Source organism: Xyrauchen texanus, chromosome 18 (genome assembly GCF_025860055.1).
Source record: "Xyrauchen texanus isolate HMW12.3.18 chromosome 18, RBS_HiC_50CHRs, whole genome shotgun sequence".
In the NCBI taxonomy this organism is placed as follows: Eukaryota; Metazoa; Chordata; class Actinopteri; order Cypriniformes; family Catostomidae; genus Xyrauchen; species Xyrauchen texanus.
In genome coordinates, this window is record NC_068293.1 from 15,413,888 (window position 1) to 15,434,714 (window position 20,827).

Genomic DNA, 20,827 nt, shown 5'->3' on the forward strand with positions numbered 1-20,827 from the left:
CATGTATGATAAAAACATCTCTGGGAGAACCAAAAGAGCATAGTCATGTAATGACATTTCCTCATGTCCAGAAGGCACTAAATCATGTGCTTTGATGGGGCAAGCATCAATAGATTCATGGAACAAGCTGTTTAAAAAAAAATAACTGTACAGGATCTGTAAAATAAGTTTGATTTTCTCCAAAAATCTAAGGCCACATCCACACTAATACCTTTTTATTTGAAAACGCATATTTTTCTCTCTGTTTTGCACTTCTGACCACACTGAGACAGCATTTTTGTCAGTAAAATCTGAGCCTTTAGAAAACACTCTCCCAAGTGGATACATTTGAAAACGCAGTCTTCGCTTTGTAGTGTGGACTGGGAAAACGTCTACAGTTACACATGTAACGTCGGTTCCCTGAAATGAAGGGAACGAGACATTATAACAAACTCTTGGGGAATTCCTCTGATGACCTAGTTGAAAGCCTTTGTATAATAATGCCAATCTTATGATTGGCAATGGTGTTTGAGCCCTGTCCATATAGGTGCCTTTGTACATAAATGGGTGCCAGGTTTCACAATGTCTCGTTCCCTTCATCTCAGGGAACCGAGGTTATATGTGTAACAGGAGATATTCCCTTATCGGATACACCATTTGTCCATGCCCATGATGAGGTCATGCCTCTAGTTGAATGCGCCTTCAATCCAATAGGGCATCTTGCGCTCAGTGATTCATAAGCGAGGGCGATCGCATCAACGATCAGTTAGACCTGCGTCCAAATGCTCTTAAAGGAATGTAAGGATCTCCATTAGGGAGCAATTCACTGGGTCTTTGTTCCGTGAAGAGCACCAATCCGCAAAAGAATGAATGAATTGGTCGACTGACCAATGATGAAAGGAGGTGAATTGGTGGACTTCCGCTTTGCCAAACATTTCCCAATTCCTCAGAACCATATAAGGATGAAGTCTTCTATCCCCTGCCGGATATGAAGTCTTATATCCCCTGTCCCTGGCATGACAGAATGTCCGCTCCGCAGTTCAGACTGCCCGGGACATAAGACATGAGCAGGGAGGCATTGCGCCAGGCTCATCATTGGTAGCAGTTGATTTCCACCCTAGCAATTTGTGTATGCTACCACTGACATATTGTCCAACTGAATCAGAATGTGATGATTCACTTGCCTTTACAACTAAGAAGACAGCTAGCATTTCCAAGCAGTTGAAGTGCTGCGCCCGTTTCACACGTGTTCATGTGCAACCTGTGTTGGATGCATCTGGTCATCACTTTCTGCCTGAAAACCAGACCCAGCATAACAACTTGCTGATAAAGTGTTGAAGCTTTCAGTGGTGCTAGAGCAGCCAGACAGCAGTGAGTCACGGTGATGCACACGCGCCCTCTGCCCCAGGCGTGATGCGTTATGTGATGTTTGAGCCAGCACTGGAGAGGTCTCATGTGTAAAAGTCCTAATGGTATGACGGCAGATGCTGCTGCCATAAAACCCAGCATTTTCTGAAATTACTTCAGTGGAAATGCTTTTTTTTTTTTTACTGAGACAGACACGTTCGCTCATGAGGTGCGCACGCATGCTCTTGGAGTCGTGTTGAACCCACAAAAAGGAGATTTGCTATTTGCCCAGTTGGCATTGAGACCTAGGCTGTTCAAATGGTGAAGTATTAAGACCCTGTGCTCGCATAGCCTCTGGTCGGGCAAGTAATAAATAGCCAAAGTAATTCAGAATACGCATGCCGTTCATCTTCAACGGGAAGAGCACTGCATCGACACATTTCGTGAACGTGGGTGGGGCCAGAGACAATCCGAACGGAAGGACTTTGAATTGATATGCCATTCCCTCAAACGTGAACATCAAGGACAGCCTGTGATTCTGTACAATTCGTATATGAATGGACGTGTCATTTAGATCTATTGACGCAAACCAGTCCTGTGGGCAGATGTGCGATAAGATCTGTTTCTAAGTTAACTTTTTGAATGGCCATTTTGCAAGCACACAGTTTAATCATCTCAGTTTTAGAATTGGCCGAAGCCTGTAATCTTTTATCAGAATGAGAAAATAGCGGCTACAAAACCCTTTGTGAGTTTGGTAGTCTGGAACAATCTCTTTCGCGAGAAGATGGTGAATTTCTGCTCATACCAGCGGCGTGTCTCGTGGCGGAACCATGGATGGCAGAATGCCGTTGAATCAAGGCAGCCAGCACGCATACTGGAGCATATAACCATGCTCGATCATTTTTTTGCACCCAGTCGGACACACCTGTGAGAGCTTGTCACGCATCTGAGTGGTGAGACAGCAGGTGCATTGATCCGCTCTTTATAGAGATAGAGTGCCGCTCGCCATAGGGAAGCGGTTGAGCATAGTGTGTGGAAAACACCTGAAAATGGAATTGTGGATGGAGAGCATCTCAAAAACACAGTTATCAAATGTATCCAGATTAATGTAGATGTAGCCTAAGTAATTAAATAATTGCACCAAGGGGAGAAATTGTTCTTGGAAAACTAACAAATGATTTCCAGAATTTCCTGGAAACTTACAGTTAGTTTTCAGGCAGGGTCAGGTCAGAGATGTTTGAAGCATTTATTATTACAGTAATATTTGCTTGCCGTTTTTTTCTCAAGGGTCTGGTGAACACTGATGGGCCTGTCCAAGCAACTCCCTTGAGAAATTAGCCTCTCTGTAACCCCCAATGGTTATGATGAATAATAAAAAAATGCATTTAAGTTAGTTTACAGACCATGTAAACTTGCTGAAAGAAACAGATATGATGTGATATCCCTTCTTTCCAAGCAAACTTTTCATTGAATGTAAGTTTTGCTAAATATTTGTAGGTAACCTGTTGCTGAAAAGTATTTCAGTTATAATGGCATCTGTAGACACATTCAAGAGAAAACACTACAGCACTATCATACACACACACAAACACATTGTTGTATTTATGATGATCTCAGATGTATGTCATCACAACGAGAAAGTTAAGACATGCACAGCTCCTTACCAGGTCATAAAACACAGGCAGAACAGTAAATATTGACACACTAAAAGCACTTCTCATCTTGGATTGATTTTTATGACGTCAACTTTTTTTTTTTTTTTTTATGACATTAATTCTATAAACAAATTAAGCTCCATTGTGATTAGATCAGTCAACGTGAGACCCTGCAACAGGGGGGCTTTTTACATAAAATTCTATCCTTTCACTTGCAAAGTTTGGACAGCTATAGCCCCATTGTGCCTTGCATATAAAGAAAAAAAAGAGTCGAAGTGTGGAAACCAACCTATGGGTTGGGAAGGATTTGTGTGCTCACAGGAAATTCTGCTCAAATTGGATAGTCATTTTTCCACATGGATTTAGCACTTTTAGCCAACAGATTATTTGTGTCTGTAACAAGAAAACCAATTTCATATATTTAAATGGGTTTCTGAGCTTTTTACATTGACTCAGTATTGCCAAACTTTGATGTGGAAATCACAAAATTTTAATTGTATGATGACTATAAATATTTGGTCTCAACATAATTAGAATTTGAGAAGCTTCCATATAACGAAATTGTATTGCTTCAACGAGAATAAGAAATGAGTATGGTTTTGCAACGTTTTGCCTGCTTTACGAAAACAGCCTACAGATTTTTTTCATTTTCCGAAGGAAAGTTTCTTGATAGCTGAGACCCTTCCAAAAACGACCAATCAAATGCAAGACGCAAAGGAAAACAAAACCCGTGATTGGTCTAAATCGCTATTGGTTTCAAGGCGCCCTGCATCGAGGGGCAGTGAATATGAATGAGGGGTGTGTTAAAACCGACAGCACATTATAGTATGTGCGCCTCGCTTGCGCTTAAAGCTTCCAGTCAGTGAGAAGTTGAAGTAGCGCGTCTATTCAGCAGACAGGAGATATCCGACAGATACGTCTCTAAATTCATTAGATATACACACTTACACTCGGGATTTTGTGAACACCGGAGCCGGACGGAAAACTTTAACGGTGAACAGATTCTCTCGCGAACCCTGAAGGGAAAAAACACGAGCTCCATTTGGATTTAGTTTGGATGTATTTGTGGCTCTGCGGTCTCTTTTTTTCCGTTAACTTTTGACTTTTCCATGGACATTTCGTCACGAGTTTTCTTCCGAAATCGGCTCATTTGCCTAACATGATTGCTTTCGGACCACGAGTGTCGTGGTGTTGACGAAAAGGCAACGGCAGCATTTTCACAAATAAACTTTTCTAGCGCTGAAGTCGCACCTTTTATTTTTCTTTTCTTATCGAGTATTTGTCGGCTTTCCTCAAAATGCATAACTTTTGTGGGATTACAAAATATTTTATCGTGTTTTTTTGCCTGGCCTTGCAGCCGTCCTGCGGCCAGTATCACGGAGAGAAGGGCATTTCCATTCCCGAGCACGGCTTCTGCCAGCCCATATCGATCCCTCTGTGTACGGACATTGCTTACAATCAAACCATTATGCCGAACCTTTTGGGTCACACCAACCAGGAGGACGCCGGACTGGAAGTGCACCAGTTCTACCCTCTCGTCAAAGTCCAGTGCTCGATGGACCTGAAGTTCTTCCTCTGCTCCATGTACGCGCCGGTGTGCACGGTGCTCGAGCAAGCCATTCCGCCGTGTCGGTCCCTGTGTGAGCGGGCGAGACAGGGCTGCGAGGCCCTCATGAACAAGTTCGGCTTCCAGTGGCCCGAGAGACTCCGCTGCGAGAATTTCCCCGTTCACGGCGCTGGAGAGATCTGCGTGGGCCAGAACACGTCGGACTCTGGAAGCCCGACATCTGACCCGACGCCCTACGTACCCGAACTGATCACGTTAGGGCCAAACGTGGTCAGACCCAGCCAGCAATTCACATGCCCACTGCAGCTGAAAGTGCCCACTTATCTCAAGTACCACTTCATGGGCGAAAAAGACTGTGGTGCGCCATGCGAGCTCACTAAACCCAACGGATTGATGTATTTCCGAGAGGAGGAGGTCAAATTCGGCCGGCTTTGGGTGGGCATTTGGTCCATTTTGTGTTGTGTTAGTACCCTTTTCACTGTGCTCACATACTTGGTGGACATGAGGCGGTTTCGCTACCCAGAGAGGCCCATCATCTTCCTCTCGGGCTGCTATTTCATGGTGGCCGTCGCCTACACGGCAGGATTTTTCTTTGAAGACAAAGTAGTTTGCATTGACAAGTTTAATGATGATGGCTACAAGACTGTGGCCCAGGGCACGAAGAAAGAGGGATGCACTATTCTCTTCATGATCCTCTATTTCTTCGGCATGGCAAGCTCAATTTGGTGGGTCATTCTGTCCCTCACATGGTTCCTCTCTGCGGGAATGAAGTGGGGTCACGAAGCTATCGAGGCCAACTCTCAGTACTTCCACCTCGCTGCTTGGGCTGTGCCAGCAGTTAAGACCATTACCATTCTCGCCATGGGACAAGTGGACGGTGACCTCCTCACCGGTGTATGCTACGTTGGCATCTACAACGTGGACTCCCTGCGCGGGTTCGTTCTAGCGCCCCTCTTCGTCTACCTCTTCATCGGCACCTCTTTTCTCCTGGCCGGGTTCGTGTCACTTTTCCGCATCAGAACCATCATGAAGCACGACGGCACCAAGACGGAGAAGCTGGAGAAGCTGATGGTGCGCATCGGCGTGTTTAGCGTGCTCTACACGGTACCGGCGACGATTGTAATCGCCTGTTATTTCTACGAGCAGGCTTTCCGAGAGCAGTGGGAGAAAACCTGGCACATGCAAACGTGTAAGCGCTTTGCTGTCCCTTGCCCTGTCAATAACTTTGCCCCCATGTCTCCGGACTTCACCGTCTTCATGATAAAGTATCTGATGACCATGATCGTGGGAATCACCTCTGGATTTTGGATATGGTCAGGGAAGACCCTGCAGTCTTGGCGCAGGTTTTATAAAAGGCTCAGTAATAGTAATCAAGGGGAGACAACGGTATGAAAAATTAGACACGATCGACCATGTCGTCCAGATATACTTTGTGTACAACTTTAGTGCGAGATGAACTTTTACATGTCGACTGAACTCTATGGACAAACAGTGCGCCTAAAAGTGTTTCCACAGTGAAGACGGACCACCGGGCCACATCATAAACAATGTTATCTGTCAGAGTCTGTTTGCACCATCGGTTTTGCTCATATGTATATGGGAAAAAAAGACATTTGACTATATTTTTTGTGTAACAAAATGTAATTTGCAGATGTGATGTCTGTAGACGTATACATTTAATGCAGTGCTTAATGCTCTGGCACATTTTGCATCATGTTCACGGTTCTGTATCCATGAGATTTGGACGTAATTTGCCTTATATATGTACCATCCCATGTTTTAACTCTAGGGACTTGTATGACTTTCCCAGCCCTCCGTTGACAATCATGCATACGTCTTTGGCATAAATGGACCTTGAAATTGATGGATTGGGATCGTTTTATGCATGTGTACAGCTGTGAATTAATGTGCAAGCTCCCTTTAAATGACGTAACGTGTAAATAATCACCTTTTTTCAAAGAGTATATGTATTTATGAAAATAACCTTGCTGTTTTTAAAATGATTTTTAACATTTCGTAAGAGACCTTTGTATCTGTACAGTTTTGCTGAATAAAATGATTAGATTTTTAATGAACTGCCTCACTGGTTTAATTCAGTTGACATTAATTGTTGGTCTGGCTTGTATTGAATGCTTCTTTCCTGGCATTCTTTGTTTCTAAGACATTTTGAATAAAAGGCACCACAAACACGTGTTACATTTCATGTTTTTAGGCCTGTCAGTTAGTGATACAGACCTTAAAATGACTTCTTTGAATAGTAAGCTCCAAATAAGATTAAGTGCTTTGTTATATTTTCTAATATGTTTTGAGAGACTTGTGGCAAATTCGATGAGTGATGATCGAAAATACCAAAGAAATATTGGGAGGCAAACATGAGATTATGCTGATTATGTATGAGATTATGATAATTTGGACCGCGGTGCTATTAAACTAATAAAACATTATATGATAAAACATTGTCTTTATCACAGAAACTAGAAAAAAAGTTCAAGACCAATGCTTTAGCGCCACCCTTAGGTGATTGATATATTGCCTATACTGAAATCATCAGTTTGATTTTTCTGCAAAATACAACAAAACAAAAACGTTTCACAAACAAAAGATGCGTTGTTTCTTTTGTCCGCAGAAAATCAACAACTGTAATGTACAAAACTTTTTGTAATGCTGTAAAACTGTAATGTTTACTATTGTTTTTCTTGTGACTGCTTTTTAAGAATTGACTATACAATATGCATATTGAAAAGGAATCACGAAAACTAGGTCCTATTTGATTGGATGTGAATGGTCATGAGTCATGTTCTGTAACACGTCACAATCTTGTAGGAAACCCTTGAATGCTTACAGTAAAAGCTACAGTATGTAATCAAGATCACAGTAGGGTTGACAGAGTATAGTTGTAATGGAGTAGTTACAATGTGAATACTTCCCTTCTCATGCAAGTTTGAACTGTCATTATCAGTATTGCACATTTACATTAGCATCCTCTCTCTGTGGGAAATTTGATGGACGTAGTCCACAATGATATATAATGATTTTGCATGCAAAAAAAAATAATTCTTACTCCTTTTTTGAGGATGATCATGAAAGGAAACTTTGCTCGTTGGACTTATTGATTTGTCTACTTAAAATGAATGTTTTTATATGCCAGGATACAAGATCACGTTTATTCAGTCAGAAAGTTTAGATAATAAAGCAAGACACAAGACAGACAGACAGACAGACAGACAGATAGATAGATAGATAGATAGATAGATAGAAATCATTTTATTGAGTGGATTAAGTAAAAATACAAAATTAAGCCTCCTATCAGGATTAGGAAAATCAAGAGAAGAATTCCAGCTGACGTGTCAGAATATACACAAATGGAAGCATTATAACATTTTGAAAACAATCAGAGTATAAAATGTGTCGGTGTACTTCATTTAAGTTAGGTCTATTGCCTTATTTAGCACATTAATTAATGACTGTCCCAGGCTAATGTTACAAGAGTACTATAAGGGAGCGTGGGGACAGTTTTAACAAAAGAGCACATTGTTTTCTCACTTTAATTGCGGAAAATAGGAAGGATGTATGCAGGTTTTGGACACATATTTTTTTGGTATACAGATAAGTGCATCTTAGGTGAATTGTTTTTTTTTTTTTTTGCATGTTTATTCTGGTCAGTATTGTCAGTATATGGACCAGAAAGTTTAGAAAGGGTATAGGCAGGTCAATGTTAGATACCCTAACATTTTGTCCCCATCAGCCTAATAAGCCCAGAAGGTGGCCTGACACTGGTTCTGTTCACTGTCAGAAAGTATGATCTCACAGTAATAGAACTATTCACTATGTTATAGAAGGCATATATATATATATATATTAGTGTTTTTTTTTTATGGCCAAAACTGTCACATTGTTGTAGGTAAAAAATTAAGTCACCTTAAGGGCATCCTGCATGTCTTTTAGTTGTAGCTCCTCACTTGAACAATCATTTGAATTTATGCAGTGGTTTGTGTGAATTAAGGATGAGTCTATTTTGTGTGGACTGTCAAAAACACCAATTAGGGGTGTGCCATCCAGAGCTTCTGAAAGGAATTGCAGGGGAGTTGAGGCTTGTATAGCTGATTTTACTGAAAACCCAATCCAAGTTATTTATTGAAGTTATGAAGAATCATCTTCCTTTTGTTTGTATTTTGGGATGGGTATGGCCAAGCTAGAAATGCTTGTTTGCCAAAGAGGGGGTAATTTCTTGGCTGCAAACTAGGCAACACAAAAACAGCGCTCTGACTGAGGATCTGTGGAGAGTCTAGAAACAGCAAATCTCAGCAAAGTGAAGTGGGTTGTGGAGTGGTGCTCTAAGGAAAGGGGTGTAGAAAAAAAATTCAGAAAAGAGTGGCACCTCTTGTTCATTCTGTAGTGTGCAGCGCATGTGACTGTATATTATTTAATTAAATTACATCCTTCTGCTGTTTAATGATCACACTTGGCCATATCCAGATGGTTTTAATTGTATTTTCAAATTGTCATTGATTTAATCTCAAAACTGTCACACTTCATATAACTTTGCTAATGACAGCATACTGTAATATGGTTCCAAAATTAGCAACAAATGATATCGAACCGTTTAATTGTTTTGGTATCACAATATATTTTATTAGTACTGGTAAACCACACAACACTAGTACTTGTCTTGCTTTCTAGCAAGGACAGGGTTTGAAATTAACTTTTTGCCTCACCAGCCACTGTGGCTAATACTTTCCTTGGTCCCTAGACACTCAGTATTTTCACTAGCCAAATCCCATTGCAAAAAGCGATTAAGTTATTTGGAGACTAACTGCATGAATTTGTTTAGACATTATTTGAACAAGGATGATATTAGTTTTGCAGGACACAAGCCTAATGATTTAAGACACCTTTAGGATATCTGAAGGCAAGCACGGACAGTTAGAACAGGAGTAGGATAGAACAGGTCAATAATTTGTCCATAATTTATGGAAGTTTTAATCCCGTTGTTAAATGTAACTTTGTTATATATTGTTTAACAGTGACATTTGCAATTATATGAATCTGTACATGTTACCAATTAGTGTGACTGCAATAAATATATATATATATATATATATATATATATATATATATATATATATATATATATATATATTTGTCTACTATTTACCTTGTCAGTGCTGTTGATAATGTAGGGGCTGCCTATCAGTTTGAGAGGTTTGACTTTCTCCATATAGAAATTTAAATATTAGAATATATGGGTCACATAAGTGATATCATGTAAAGCCCAACTGAATTATGCAAGTTTCCTGAATTTTATAGAAATTTCAATGCAGGAAAAACCCGCCACCCAATAAGGTGGCTAGTGAGGGTGATGGAGTTAACTGCATTTGGTGGGTGTTAATTTCAAACCCTGAGCAAGGAGTAATGCTTAACACACTTGACTAGATAGTAAATACACAAGCATTTGCTAACACCAACAACCGATTAGATAGCAAGACTGCCTTGCTAGCGCTAATGTCCAGTGCTTGTGCTAATGCCATTTTCCCCTTGCCAGTGCTCTTTTATTCCTTCATGTTAACTGAAGGCAAATCTGAATCTTGTTCCATTTTAGCTTGCTAGCTAGCAATCTAGCTAATGAAAGCTAGAGAACTCACTTGTGATATTTAGACTAGCTCACTAGCTGGCTGCTGACTAGTTTTCATTTCCTCACTGTTGACACGCATAGTATTGGCTGGCGAGAAGTATCAAAGCTACCTTAATATATTAATGGAAATTAAATAACAGTTGCCAACAATTATTATGTTTTTTGCAACAAGTAGAATCGACCATCACATCCTCACCTTATATTATGCTGCATTCCATTCAACTCGGAAAGTCTGATTTTCCAACTTCCTACTTGGAAAAGTGCAACGGAACACCACTTCAAGTAGGAATTCCAACTGGGAAACTCATGCAGAAAGTTTCAACACTTGTGCTCTTCAAGTGGAGTCAGAAATATCATAATTATGAGTTCTGAGCACATGAACGACCCTGCAAAGTCATATTAATGAGTGAGAAACTCGGAATTCTAAAAATTGTATTTGAGTTTCCGAGTTGGGACATTGGAAGCGCCGTGTCAACATAAAAGATGATGAAAATTAAATGATTTTGCAAAATTATTTCAACTTTTGTAATTTATTTCAATAATATTAATTTGTTATATATGACAGTCAACTAATAACTCACACTTCACTGTTTGTTTTAAGCAAATTAATTAATAGTATGTTAGATACCATGCATTAATAAATCATATGTGTCGTTAATAAGTGATGCAGGTTTATTCACCGGTACAACAGAAAAAGGGCCTTTGCCATTGTTCATTGTGTATTTCTTTAGGTTTGGCTTCTTCCGTATTTTGTTTCCCACTTGAATGTGTGATATGTCTTTGTAACGAATGCCCGACTTGGAGGTACGAGCTTCCACTTGAACTTGCACTTGAAAGCAGCATCCGATTTCGTGATGCAGGTGTGTGATTTCACACATGTCGGCACCAGGGGAGATATACAAAGTAAGTGATAAACATTCACTTTTATTAAGTAATATCATTACATGATATTAAAACATGTTTAACAATCGTCTGCAGAAACGGTTGTATAAAACATGATATAGTAAACTCTTTTGACAACCATACACCTGCAGCACAAATTATAGCATTGCAGTATTGTTTATCAATTGAAACATCTCTGATGACAGTCGAACAGCTGCTAAGCTAACAGGAGCATTACAGTTTTGTTTCCTTGCACATCATCTTCCAATCATCTCTCAATGGAATGCCTATATGGTTGGAGATTGGAGATGTAGAGAAGGAACATCCGACATCAGAGTTCAATGAAATGCAACAGTACTCTATATTTCCTTGCAAGGATGCAGAAAATTAGCTCACGCAATGCTAGATGGAGCCGTTTTCTCTGACATCTGCAGCTCGCGTGCATGAAAGTTGGGGTTGGGGGGCATGCCTTAACTAGTTGATACAGGAAATCATTTGCCTAACAAAGAGGTTGACTGGCACAAAGTATTTGATGTATTTTGAAATACACAAATACCAAACTTTAATGTATTTCAGTTCAAATTAAATTGTATTTTTTCAAAGACTTTAAAATACAAAGTACAAAATAGTGTTTTGTATTTCAAATACATATATCTGAAATACTGCCCATCCCTGTATAAAGGCAACAGTTTATATTACAGTGTGAACACACACACTAATACATTTAATTGCAATAACAATGTTTAATTACGGGGTACAAAAAATAAGTATATGCTGTTCACTGCTGTTACTCAGTATGGCTGTATAATCATTTGGTTTGCAGTCATCAAATGATTATACAGAATGGCAACGTTGCAAGAGACAAGTAAATCAATAAGAAATCGGAAATGTTACTCAGATTTACAGTTCTGCATATAAAGATTTATTAGTCAACTTTAAATAACATTAAATGCTGAATAGAACAGTCATCTGATTAATATATCAGTTAACACACATGTACATTGGCGCATACTGCATGAAACAGTTACTTATCTGTCCAATTTCTTCAGTTAGGGGGCCCAGATCTACTACCACAAATGAACCATTGTGCAGACCTGCCTGAAGTTGCCTCCTGATTGCTGTAGAGCAAGAGAGGTGGGACATAAACTTGAGAGACAGGCCAGGCCACAGTAAATCTACCAGATTTTACTGCCCACCATACATTGAAAGTCAGGTTCAGATCAGGGTGATAGACTTGGCAGCAGTATTAGTTTACCAGCCCTGATTGCAGTACCGCAACTCTCCTGGCCTGAGAGGTAACCCCATCCCAAAGGCAAGTCGGTGAAGTGTGGTATATTAATTTTACATTTCACTCAATAATCTTTCACTCAGGCTATACTGAGCGGTTTAGCTGCACCTGGGCTGGGTAGATAAGGTTGCCGTCAGTATGCATCACACATATGTGGTCAGTCCTGAAGGTGTCTCCAATTTCCACACATTCCAGGTCAATCAAACTTGCAATTTAGCAATAATGTGCTGTTTGACCTCCTTGAGATGTGAGCTGCAAATCTTAATAAAGGTGTCCTGAGGGATTGTATATAAGCACACAGTCCATAATCTATCCAGTTCCTGTCTACCACAATCTGTTAATGTGCCACAGCCCTCGACTATTGCTTCATTATGTGTACATTAATCTGTCCTCTTTCTGCGCCACAAAAAATAATCTGTTGATGCGGAAGGAGATCAAAAGGAATCCATGAACAAATCAGGTTTGCATTTTGAATGAGAAAAGGAAACTCTATGGTGGCTTCCTTTTTCAATGCTCGAGACCAGCTTCCATCATCCAAACATAAATCCATGTTAACAAGCAGAGAAAAGACGGAACTTCAATGATACTTAAAGATTGCTGCAGTATGTGACCAAAATGGGGAAGGGGAAGAATCCAGGTGATGAGAGCTGAATGCAGTAATCAGTGTGTTTACCTCATAGAGATGAGGGTTTGGACAGGGATTTGGAGGGATTCCAGGGAGATGGTTCTTCGGTGTGGGTGGCCTGTGTGTAGGCCCGATCTGTCACGTTCTAACTACAGCAGAATATAAACAGCACAGGTGTGCTCCAGGGACAGAGGACTTAAAAAAGTCCCCCATACTGTCCAGCAAAGGTAAATTGCAGTAACTAAACAGTTATTACTATAATTGGGTCTCTTAAGCTGCCGTCTCCTGTGTTCGGATGCGTTTAAATGGGAGTGAATGGAGCCCAAAGTCTAGTGTGACAGCACCTTTAGGGTATACTTTGCTCTCACATGGTTAAATGCTCAGCCAAATGTATGCTGCATGTCCACTGTTACTGCTTTGTGATGCCCTTTTAGTACAGTCAACGCCAGGCGGATGTGTACACGGCACGCACAGATGCGTACCATCCGCATGTTTAGAAAAATGGGGCTGCATGCGGAAAGTACATGTGTTGATGATTACATTTTTTATGATTTTTTATAATTTTATAAATACATTTGATAATCCACATTTGACTGAACAATAGAAAAAAATAAAAATAAATATCAATAGACTGGACAATCAAAAAATAACTTTCTCACTAAGTTTTGGCTTTCTAGGGCAGCCCAGTCTTCCTCACTACTGAATTCAAATACATAATGCTCATAATTATAGACATAACAACACACAACCACAAAATAACATTTAATGATGATTTCATAAACAGAGATAATCTAGGACAAATACTGTTTGTATGTTAAACAAACAAAAAAACTATGTTATGTGAACAGAGAATTGCTATTGTAGGTTTTCTAAGGTAAATGGTGATGATGCCTGTGTTGAACTCTGAAAGTCTGGCACCTGGTTTCACTTTATTATTGTTAAATGTTCAACCCGGGAGATCAAAACATTTTTGTTATCTTTTATATTCTTTTGAAAGTATTTCAAGGTATTGCATCCAAATGAATTCCAGCACGATTACAGCTCTGCATTCACTTTTCATTCTCTGCTGACATTTAATACAAAGAGGGGGCCATGTGGAGAGAACTCCATTATACTGCTAAAGACAAATCACTTCGTAAATAAGTGAATATAATGTTTCAGTGGTTCCAAAAGAGACAGGCAGAGATATATAATGTGGAACATTTCCATGTTTGGAGAAGCTTGAGAAATCATGAAGATGTGAATATCAAACACAGGTGCTCTTTACTTGATTTTTTGTTTCACCTAATATCTATTATATAATCATATACATCGTTCTGTTTCAGTAGAGATTGGTGGACAGGTCAGATACCAGCCAAGGTTCCTCTGTTCCCCTCAGCCCAACAGGGCCTCCCTGGGCCCTCCACCACCCATAACCGAGGGTTTGGTGCATATACAAAGCCAGGAGAAAGCTGCTCATCTGGCACAAGGTACAGTTAACAAAATCTAACACAAATGACACTTACGATCAGATTAATGTTGGCTATTCAAAGACAATCTTTGTTTAAATCAGCAACATCCTGTGCACTGTGCAAATTGTTTATCAGCTTTTATTTTGTTGAGCCAGTGTTCAGTTAAGGTAGAGCAGGGTCCATTCAGATAGTAAATGTTTATGTCTATAAGGTAAGCATATCAAATATTTGCCTCTGAATGCACTCTATTCATGTTAGGAATGAAATCATTATGTCTGGATTTTAACTTGTACGATGGCCAAAAGTAATTTTTCTAAAATGTAAACCATTCCAACTGTACAGTTTAAAGCAATTTGTTTTACATCCAAGATTTAACATTAGCTTCTTTTGTAAGGAGTTTCTTTTAACATACTTAATTCTATAAGGACCTTGATTCTAAATGAACACATGACCGTTAAAACGGAAGATCAGAAAGACCATCAGAAGCCAAAGGAGAAGAAAAGACAGAGTCTACAGATACTGTAGGAGTTGACACATATAGAGCTCAGATGAATCCGATCCCTGAGACAGTGCCTGCTCAAGCCAACCCTGCAGATATGACTGAAGATCAAACAGTGAGTCCAAAAATCATGCCTCTCTGAACAATGTCTCCATTTTTCTCTTAGTTCCATCTACCCAGGTCTTTTCTTTCCCAACAGTGACCTAATAATCCCGCTCTTAGTCTCTAACCTTGTAATTGGCACTGAAGCTTTTCCGTGGATCAGATATTTGGAAAGGTCTACTTAAAAGTAAACATCTGAATTTAACTATGTCTGATTTAATTTTCTTTGCTGATCTTTGTCTCTGATGCAATATACTGCTGTTTATGTGAAGAATTAGATTTTTGAAGCTTTAGAATAAAGTACCGGAAATAGATATGCTAAGGTAATGTACTATACATATGATTTTGATCAAACTTTCAAAAATGATAGACACTTGCTGCAGTTAAAGTTTCAGTGTTAGCTTTTCCCAAACTAAGATGCCATAACATAGATTTTCCTTACTTTACTTTGGGAACACAACAGATTCTCCCAAATGGTAAATGGTCTGCACTTATATAGCACCTTTTTAACCTTAACAGTATTCAAAGCACTTTACACTGTGACACATTCACCCATTCATACACCTTGCAACTTGTGGTTCAGTGTGTCAGTGTCTTGCCCAAGGACATGTGGAGTCATGTGGGCCGCGATTCGAACCACCAATCCGGTGAATAGTGGCCAACCCGCTTTACCAACTGAGCCACAGCCGTCCCACATTTGATTGACCATACCAAGGATCTAAATGGTCATGGGAAATGTAGTCTGATGGAGAGTGGAAATGGTGTAGGAGAAACATGCACTCTGAAGTCAGTGTATGCAGACTCCTCTTTGGAACGCAGCCGACACTTGCGGGTCAACTATGGTGGATACATGGAGGGATTCTGCCACAGTAAGACTATTTATTCCAGAACATTACATAACCTTGACATTGTAAGCGCCATGCTCTACCAGTTGAGCTACAATAATTAAATAGCTGAACCTGTTGACCAAGAGAAGAACTATACCATATCCTTTGAGAGTCAGCACTGAAAGTTAAAAATCTGGAACTAGTGTTAAATCCTGGTATGATATATATTTTGTAAATGGTGTTTGCTCTAGTGAGACATTTTGAAGATGAAACAGATCCCAGCTTCACCATCTTCCACCTACCTCCCATTGACCAGAGACTGGTCAACATAGGCTCTGACAGCACTTTAACAATGGTAAGAAATCTGTATTTGGCAATAAAAATACTCAAAGCAGACTATTATTATGCTTCAGAGAGAAAGATTCAACAACATTAGAGCTTTTAATTGTCTGTAATGTGTTTAGCGAACAAACATAACAGTAAACTCTTCGTAAAACCTCTTGTAAATCCACTATACCTTTGTAAAATGACTTTATGCAGTAGTGTGTAATTTCATGCACCACCAAACAGATTTCACTTTTCAAACATGTGAAACACATGTGAAACACTCCCCTTTCTACTATTGGTCAGCCAAACAAATAGTCCCCCCAAAGTTCATCACTGGTTAAGCCAATGTTGCATTGTCGGGATGCTGAAACAATTAAAGCCATGTTTTATAGCACCACAGAGACACTGTGCATACTGTTTTCATAGAAATTAATAATTGGCTTAACTTTAATTGTCTCTGCGTATAAGCGGAGAATGCAGAAATGATTTTAACATGAAAAATATGGCACACCAGCTTTAAAAGCAAATAAATGAAGTAATTCTTTGGGAATTGTCTTAAAGAATAAACCCGAAATGAAAGATGTGGGGAGCTTTGAGAATTCAGTGCAACAAGAACTACATGTACATCTTCCCTACATCAAAGTGGGAACTTTGCGTGATAACCACTCGGAGAGAGGCATGCACAGGAAAGTGCGGGTCTTTATTCCTCCAAAATAAACATACAAAGACTCTTCAGCCAGATGGTAAGCAATATCATATTGCGCACTATTACCAATTAATAGCATAATCAATGAAGCTGTTCAGACATGACATCATTTGTAGGGAAACCTAGAAGGCTAAGTCATCATGGGTTCCCTCAAGATCTTTCAATGAGTTTTAGTAAAATGCCAAAACTATACAATAGTTCACTAAAAATGAAGAGTAATTTTTACGCCATTTATTACATTTGGTTAATGCTAATTAAAAATTCTATTGTTCGTGTTAGTTAAAAATGCATTACCTAATGTGAATGTACACAACTTCTAATGTAAAAGATATCTACATATTCATATATGTAGAAATTAATTAACATTAACAAGGATTAATAAATGCTGTAAAACTATTGTTCATTGTTTGTTCATGATAACTATTGCATTAACTGGTCTTAAAGAATTTAACCTTATTGTACATTATTACCTGTACAAGAAGGTCCTTACATAACATTTATATTATGAATTGCACTCAATCATACCTCAAACATAAACTTTGAAACCGTTTGTGTGTTTTGTACATTGCTAACAACATGCTATGTAAGGAATACAGCTGATGTCTTCTTACAAAAAATGTATCCATATGTAGCAACTTGTTTTAAGTAAGATTGTATGTAATTTATGTTATAGAATAAAACCGGACATTTTTTCTAAATAATATTAACCACAGACCCATTAATAATAAAAAAAAAACGCAATTCTAAAAACCCCATTGGAACCCATGTCTCGAAAATGGCAATTCTCTTTTGGGTTTTAGGAACTGAACAGTTCTATTTGTTCATTATGGCACCATTCTCTTAATCGCTTGTCGTCTTTACCCAATTCATTTTTATTGTGTCTTAGATGACATGCTTGGGACCACTGTTGAGGACAGTGGTGATATGATACGTACAGAAGTGCCGGCCCAAAGAGAACAGGATCCTTTCACTGGATTCACAGGTAATTTTATGTGTCGTTTTTAATCAGGATCAACACAATGTGTATGCTGATTCACATACTGTACAAAGTGCTCAAACTATTTGCTGACAGAAATTCAATGACCTATATGAGGTAACATGAGCAAGCTTAGCAATCCATCATTGCAATTCATTTTTTGCATTTGATAATTTTCAATATTAACCTTTATGCCCAGTGCTATACAGCTGAAGCACTAATAGAAAAAAAGGCGTTGAGTAACTTTTCAAACATTTTCTAAAAACAAAACCTAATATTAAGGTACAACGAGGCTAAAGGCACAAGTTAAAGAAAATTATAAATTTTTCTGGTCACAAAGTTCAAGAAATATATTTATTTTTATTGAATATCGATGGAGCACCTTTATGTGTGTGTGTGTGTATATATATATATATATATATACACACACACACACACACACACACACACACTTATAATTCACCTTCATCAAATTTGAAAATGACAAAAGTATTTAGTCTCAAAATAAATGTGAAGATTTCCAGGGTTTTCATTAGCTACATAAATTTACAACATTTAAAATGTTGTATTAAATAAATAAATTACCTCAAATTCAAACTTTAGACATTACACACAATGATTTTATGGAAAAGGAATATTATGCAGTGCAGGTGTTTAAGTCCTGTGGTAGTTTTTGATGTCGTTTAGTATTTTGGGAAAAATAAAATCAAAAGTGCCTTTTACCCCAGGGTACCTTTAACCCCATTGTACCTTACTGAAAAAAATTATTGTAAGGACACCTGGGATCCTCATTCAAGTGCAAAACTCAAAATGAGTCATCTTGTTGAAAGTCAATAGCAATGCAGCATTGAAAGCTGGTCAAGCAACTAATAAACATAAGAACAGAGCCAAGATTTAGACTCGACTTACTGCACAAGCATTACCAATGAGTTTGGAATCTAGTGATCTTGCCAGAATCTCAAAACACAATTCGAAATTAGTTTTATAGGCATATGTATAAGAAAGTGATTTTGAATGTCTCACATTAAGCCAATTCCAACTCAGTCTCACGACAAGTCCTAATAACAGTTTAAGATGGCCGATTTGTAAGAAATCATACGAGTTGGCTCGTACAATGTGTGATGCCTGTATTGTATTGATTTTTTTTTTTTTTAAATTCTGTTTGTTGATTGATTGTTCTCTTTCTATGGGAGTAAAAGTTTTCATGTTGTGATATCTTATGATTCAGCTATCTCACCAAATATTACAAGTTGTCATGAGACCATGTTAATTTTCCAGATAATTCTGGGTAAAGTTGTAGAATGGATTTTGCATGAGTAGTAATAAATTCTACTCTCCATGTTGCCTTGGGCATCACGCAGTCCAACACAGACAGCAAACATTAATATAATTTATAAATATTTATAATATGCTCACGCTTTTAAAGACTCAATGGCCCTGTACCTAATGGCACACATGATGTGAACTTGTGGTCGCATGGCCTTCATTTTCATCTTCCTACTAAGTCCATGAGACCGTAGGGTAACCCATTTTACATTATAATTAATAATAATTGCATTTTCACCCTCAATGCTCACTTCGGCTGAGCCAGCATCAGTGCGAGCTCCCCAGTGGTCTACTACCTAACATTACCCGCTGCTGATCCTCTCAACCAATCACAGTGGACTAGAGTTTTGTGCTGAAGGAAAATGGCGGACACTGTGATGTCAATTGGGGATTAGATATTGATTTTAAAAGGGGACATGAAATGTTTTTTTTTTATTATTATATTATCTTCCCTGAGGTTGTTTTGCACCAAAACTATCATATTTTAATAATAAATGATAATTTTCCACCCTGTTTCTGGCCCTCTGTCTGAAACACTTGGTTTTAGCCACAGCGTCTCCTTTAAGCTTCAATGTAAACTGTTATGATTGGCTAACATCATGCAACCCCTCAAATTCAGCCATCTTTTTTTTTTTTTTAACTCAATCGGAAGAGAATAAACAAACTCTCCAAAACATAATAAAAGTAAATTTCAGAAAAAAACTCATTCGAAAATTTTCACTCAAGCACGTCAGCACTACAACTATCAAACAGTCACGACATATTAAATATTCATGAATGAAACCGTTTACTCACAATTTTGCAGTCAAGCCCAAGTGTTTTTAACTGCCCCATTATTCTTCAATAACAGTACATTTGCAACTCTTAAATCGTGTCATGACTGCACAATCCATAGCACAGTGAAACATTATACACACACATTGGTGCACTGAGGTGCAGATCACCAGACACGCAACCTAATGGTCAAAGATGTTCAGCTAGAGCTTGTTTACATACACCAACAATTAACAATTATGCAGATGAGCGCAAGAACAGCAAGATGCCGAGCAGCTGAATGAAGCAGAATGGAGTCTCCTTTTCTGAGTTGTAACCCGACACTGCGTCTTTTAAAAGTGGTGCAATTAACATGACAATGGTCAAAGACGTCTAATGCATGTTATATGCACAAAAAACTTCTAAATAGTCCAGATGGATCCCCTTTGGTGTTTAGGAATAGCTGGTCACACTTAGCCTATCTCACTCTCTCTCTCTCTCTCTCTCTCTCTCTCTCTCTCTCTCTCTCTCTCTTTGTTTACAATATACAATATGAAGCACCAGTGGGCGGGGCCAAGGGAGTGATGACACATGTTGTGGGGCATGTAAATACAACTGAGCAATGTTTTGTGATGTCACGAACACACAGATTTGAAAATGAGAGTGGGAACCATAAATGCTCTTTTTAGACAGGGGAGGAAGTACTGAAATTGAATGTATGTTTTTATGGTACAGTTACCTTTTATATGTATAAATATCAAGAAAAATTAGATTTTCCATTTCATGATCCCTTTATTATTCAGTTTTTCCTGATTGTCAATGATGGATCACTTGCTTTTCTTGTGTACATAGTCATAGCCTTTAGTTTATATCACAGCCATGAAC

General features: G+C 38.7%; 1 protein-coding gene across 1 annotated transcript; it reads left to right on the forward strand.

The window, feature by feature from the left end:
• The first annotated feature begins 3,821 nt into the window (after positions 1–3,821).
• On the forward strand, positions 3,822–6,594 carry LOC127658888 (frizzled-7-A-like). The gene has a single exon (XM_052148431.1). It carries the CDS (start codon positions 4,279–4,281, stop codon positions 5,938–5,940), a length of 1,662 nt encoding a protein of 553 aa, XP_052004391.1. The 5' UTR covers positions 3,822–4,278; the 3' UTR covers positions 5,941–6,594.
• Positions 6,595–20,827: the final 14,233 nt, after the last annotated feature.

Bases quoted from the DNA above. Each gene is read 5' to 3' on its own strand.
- LOC127658888 (XM_052148431.1), top strand. From the start codon at position 4,279: ATGCATAACTTTTGTGGGATTACAAAATATTTTATCGTGTTTTTTTGC.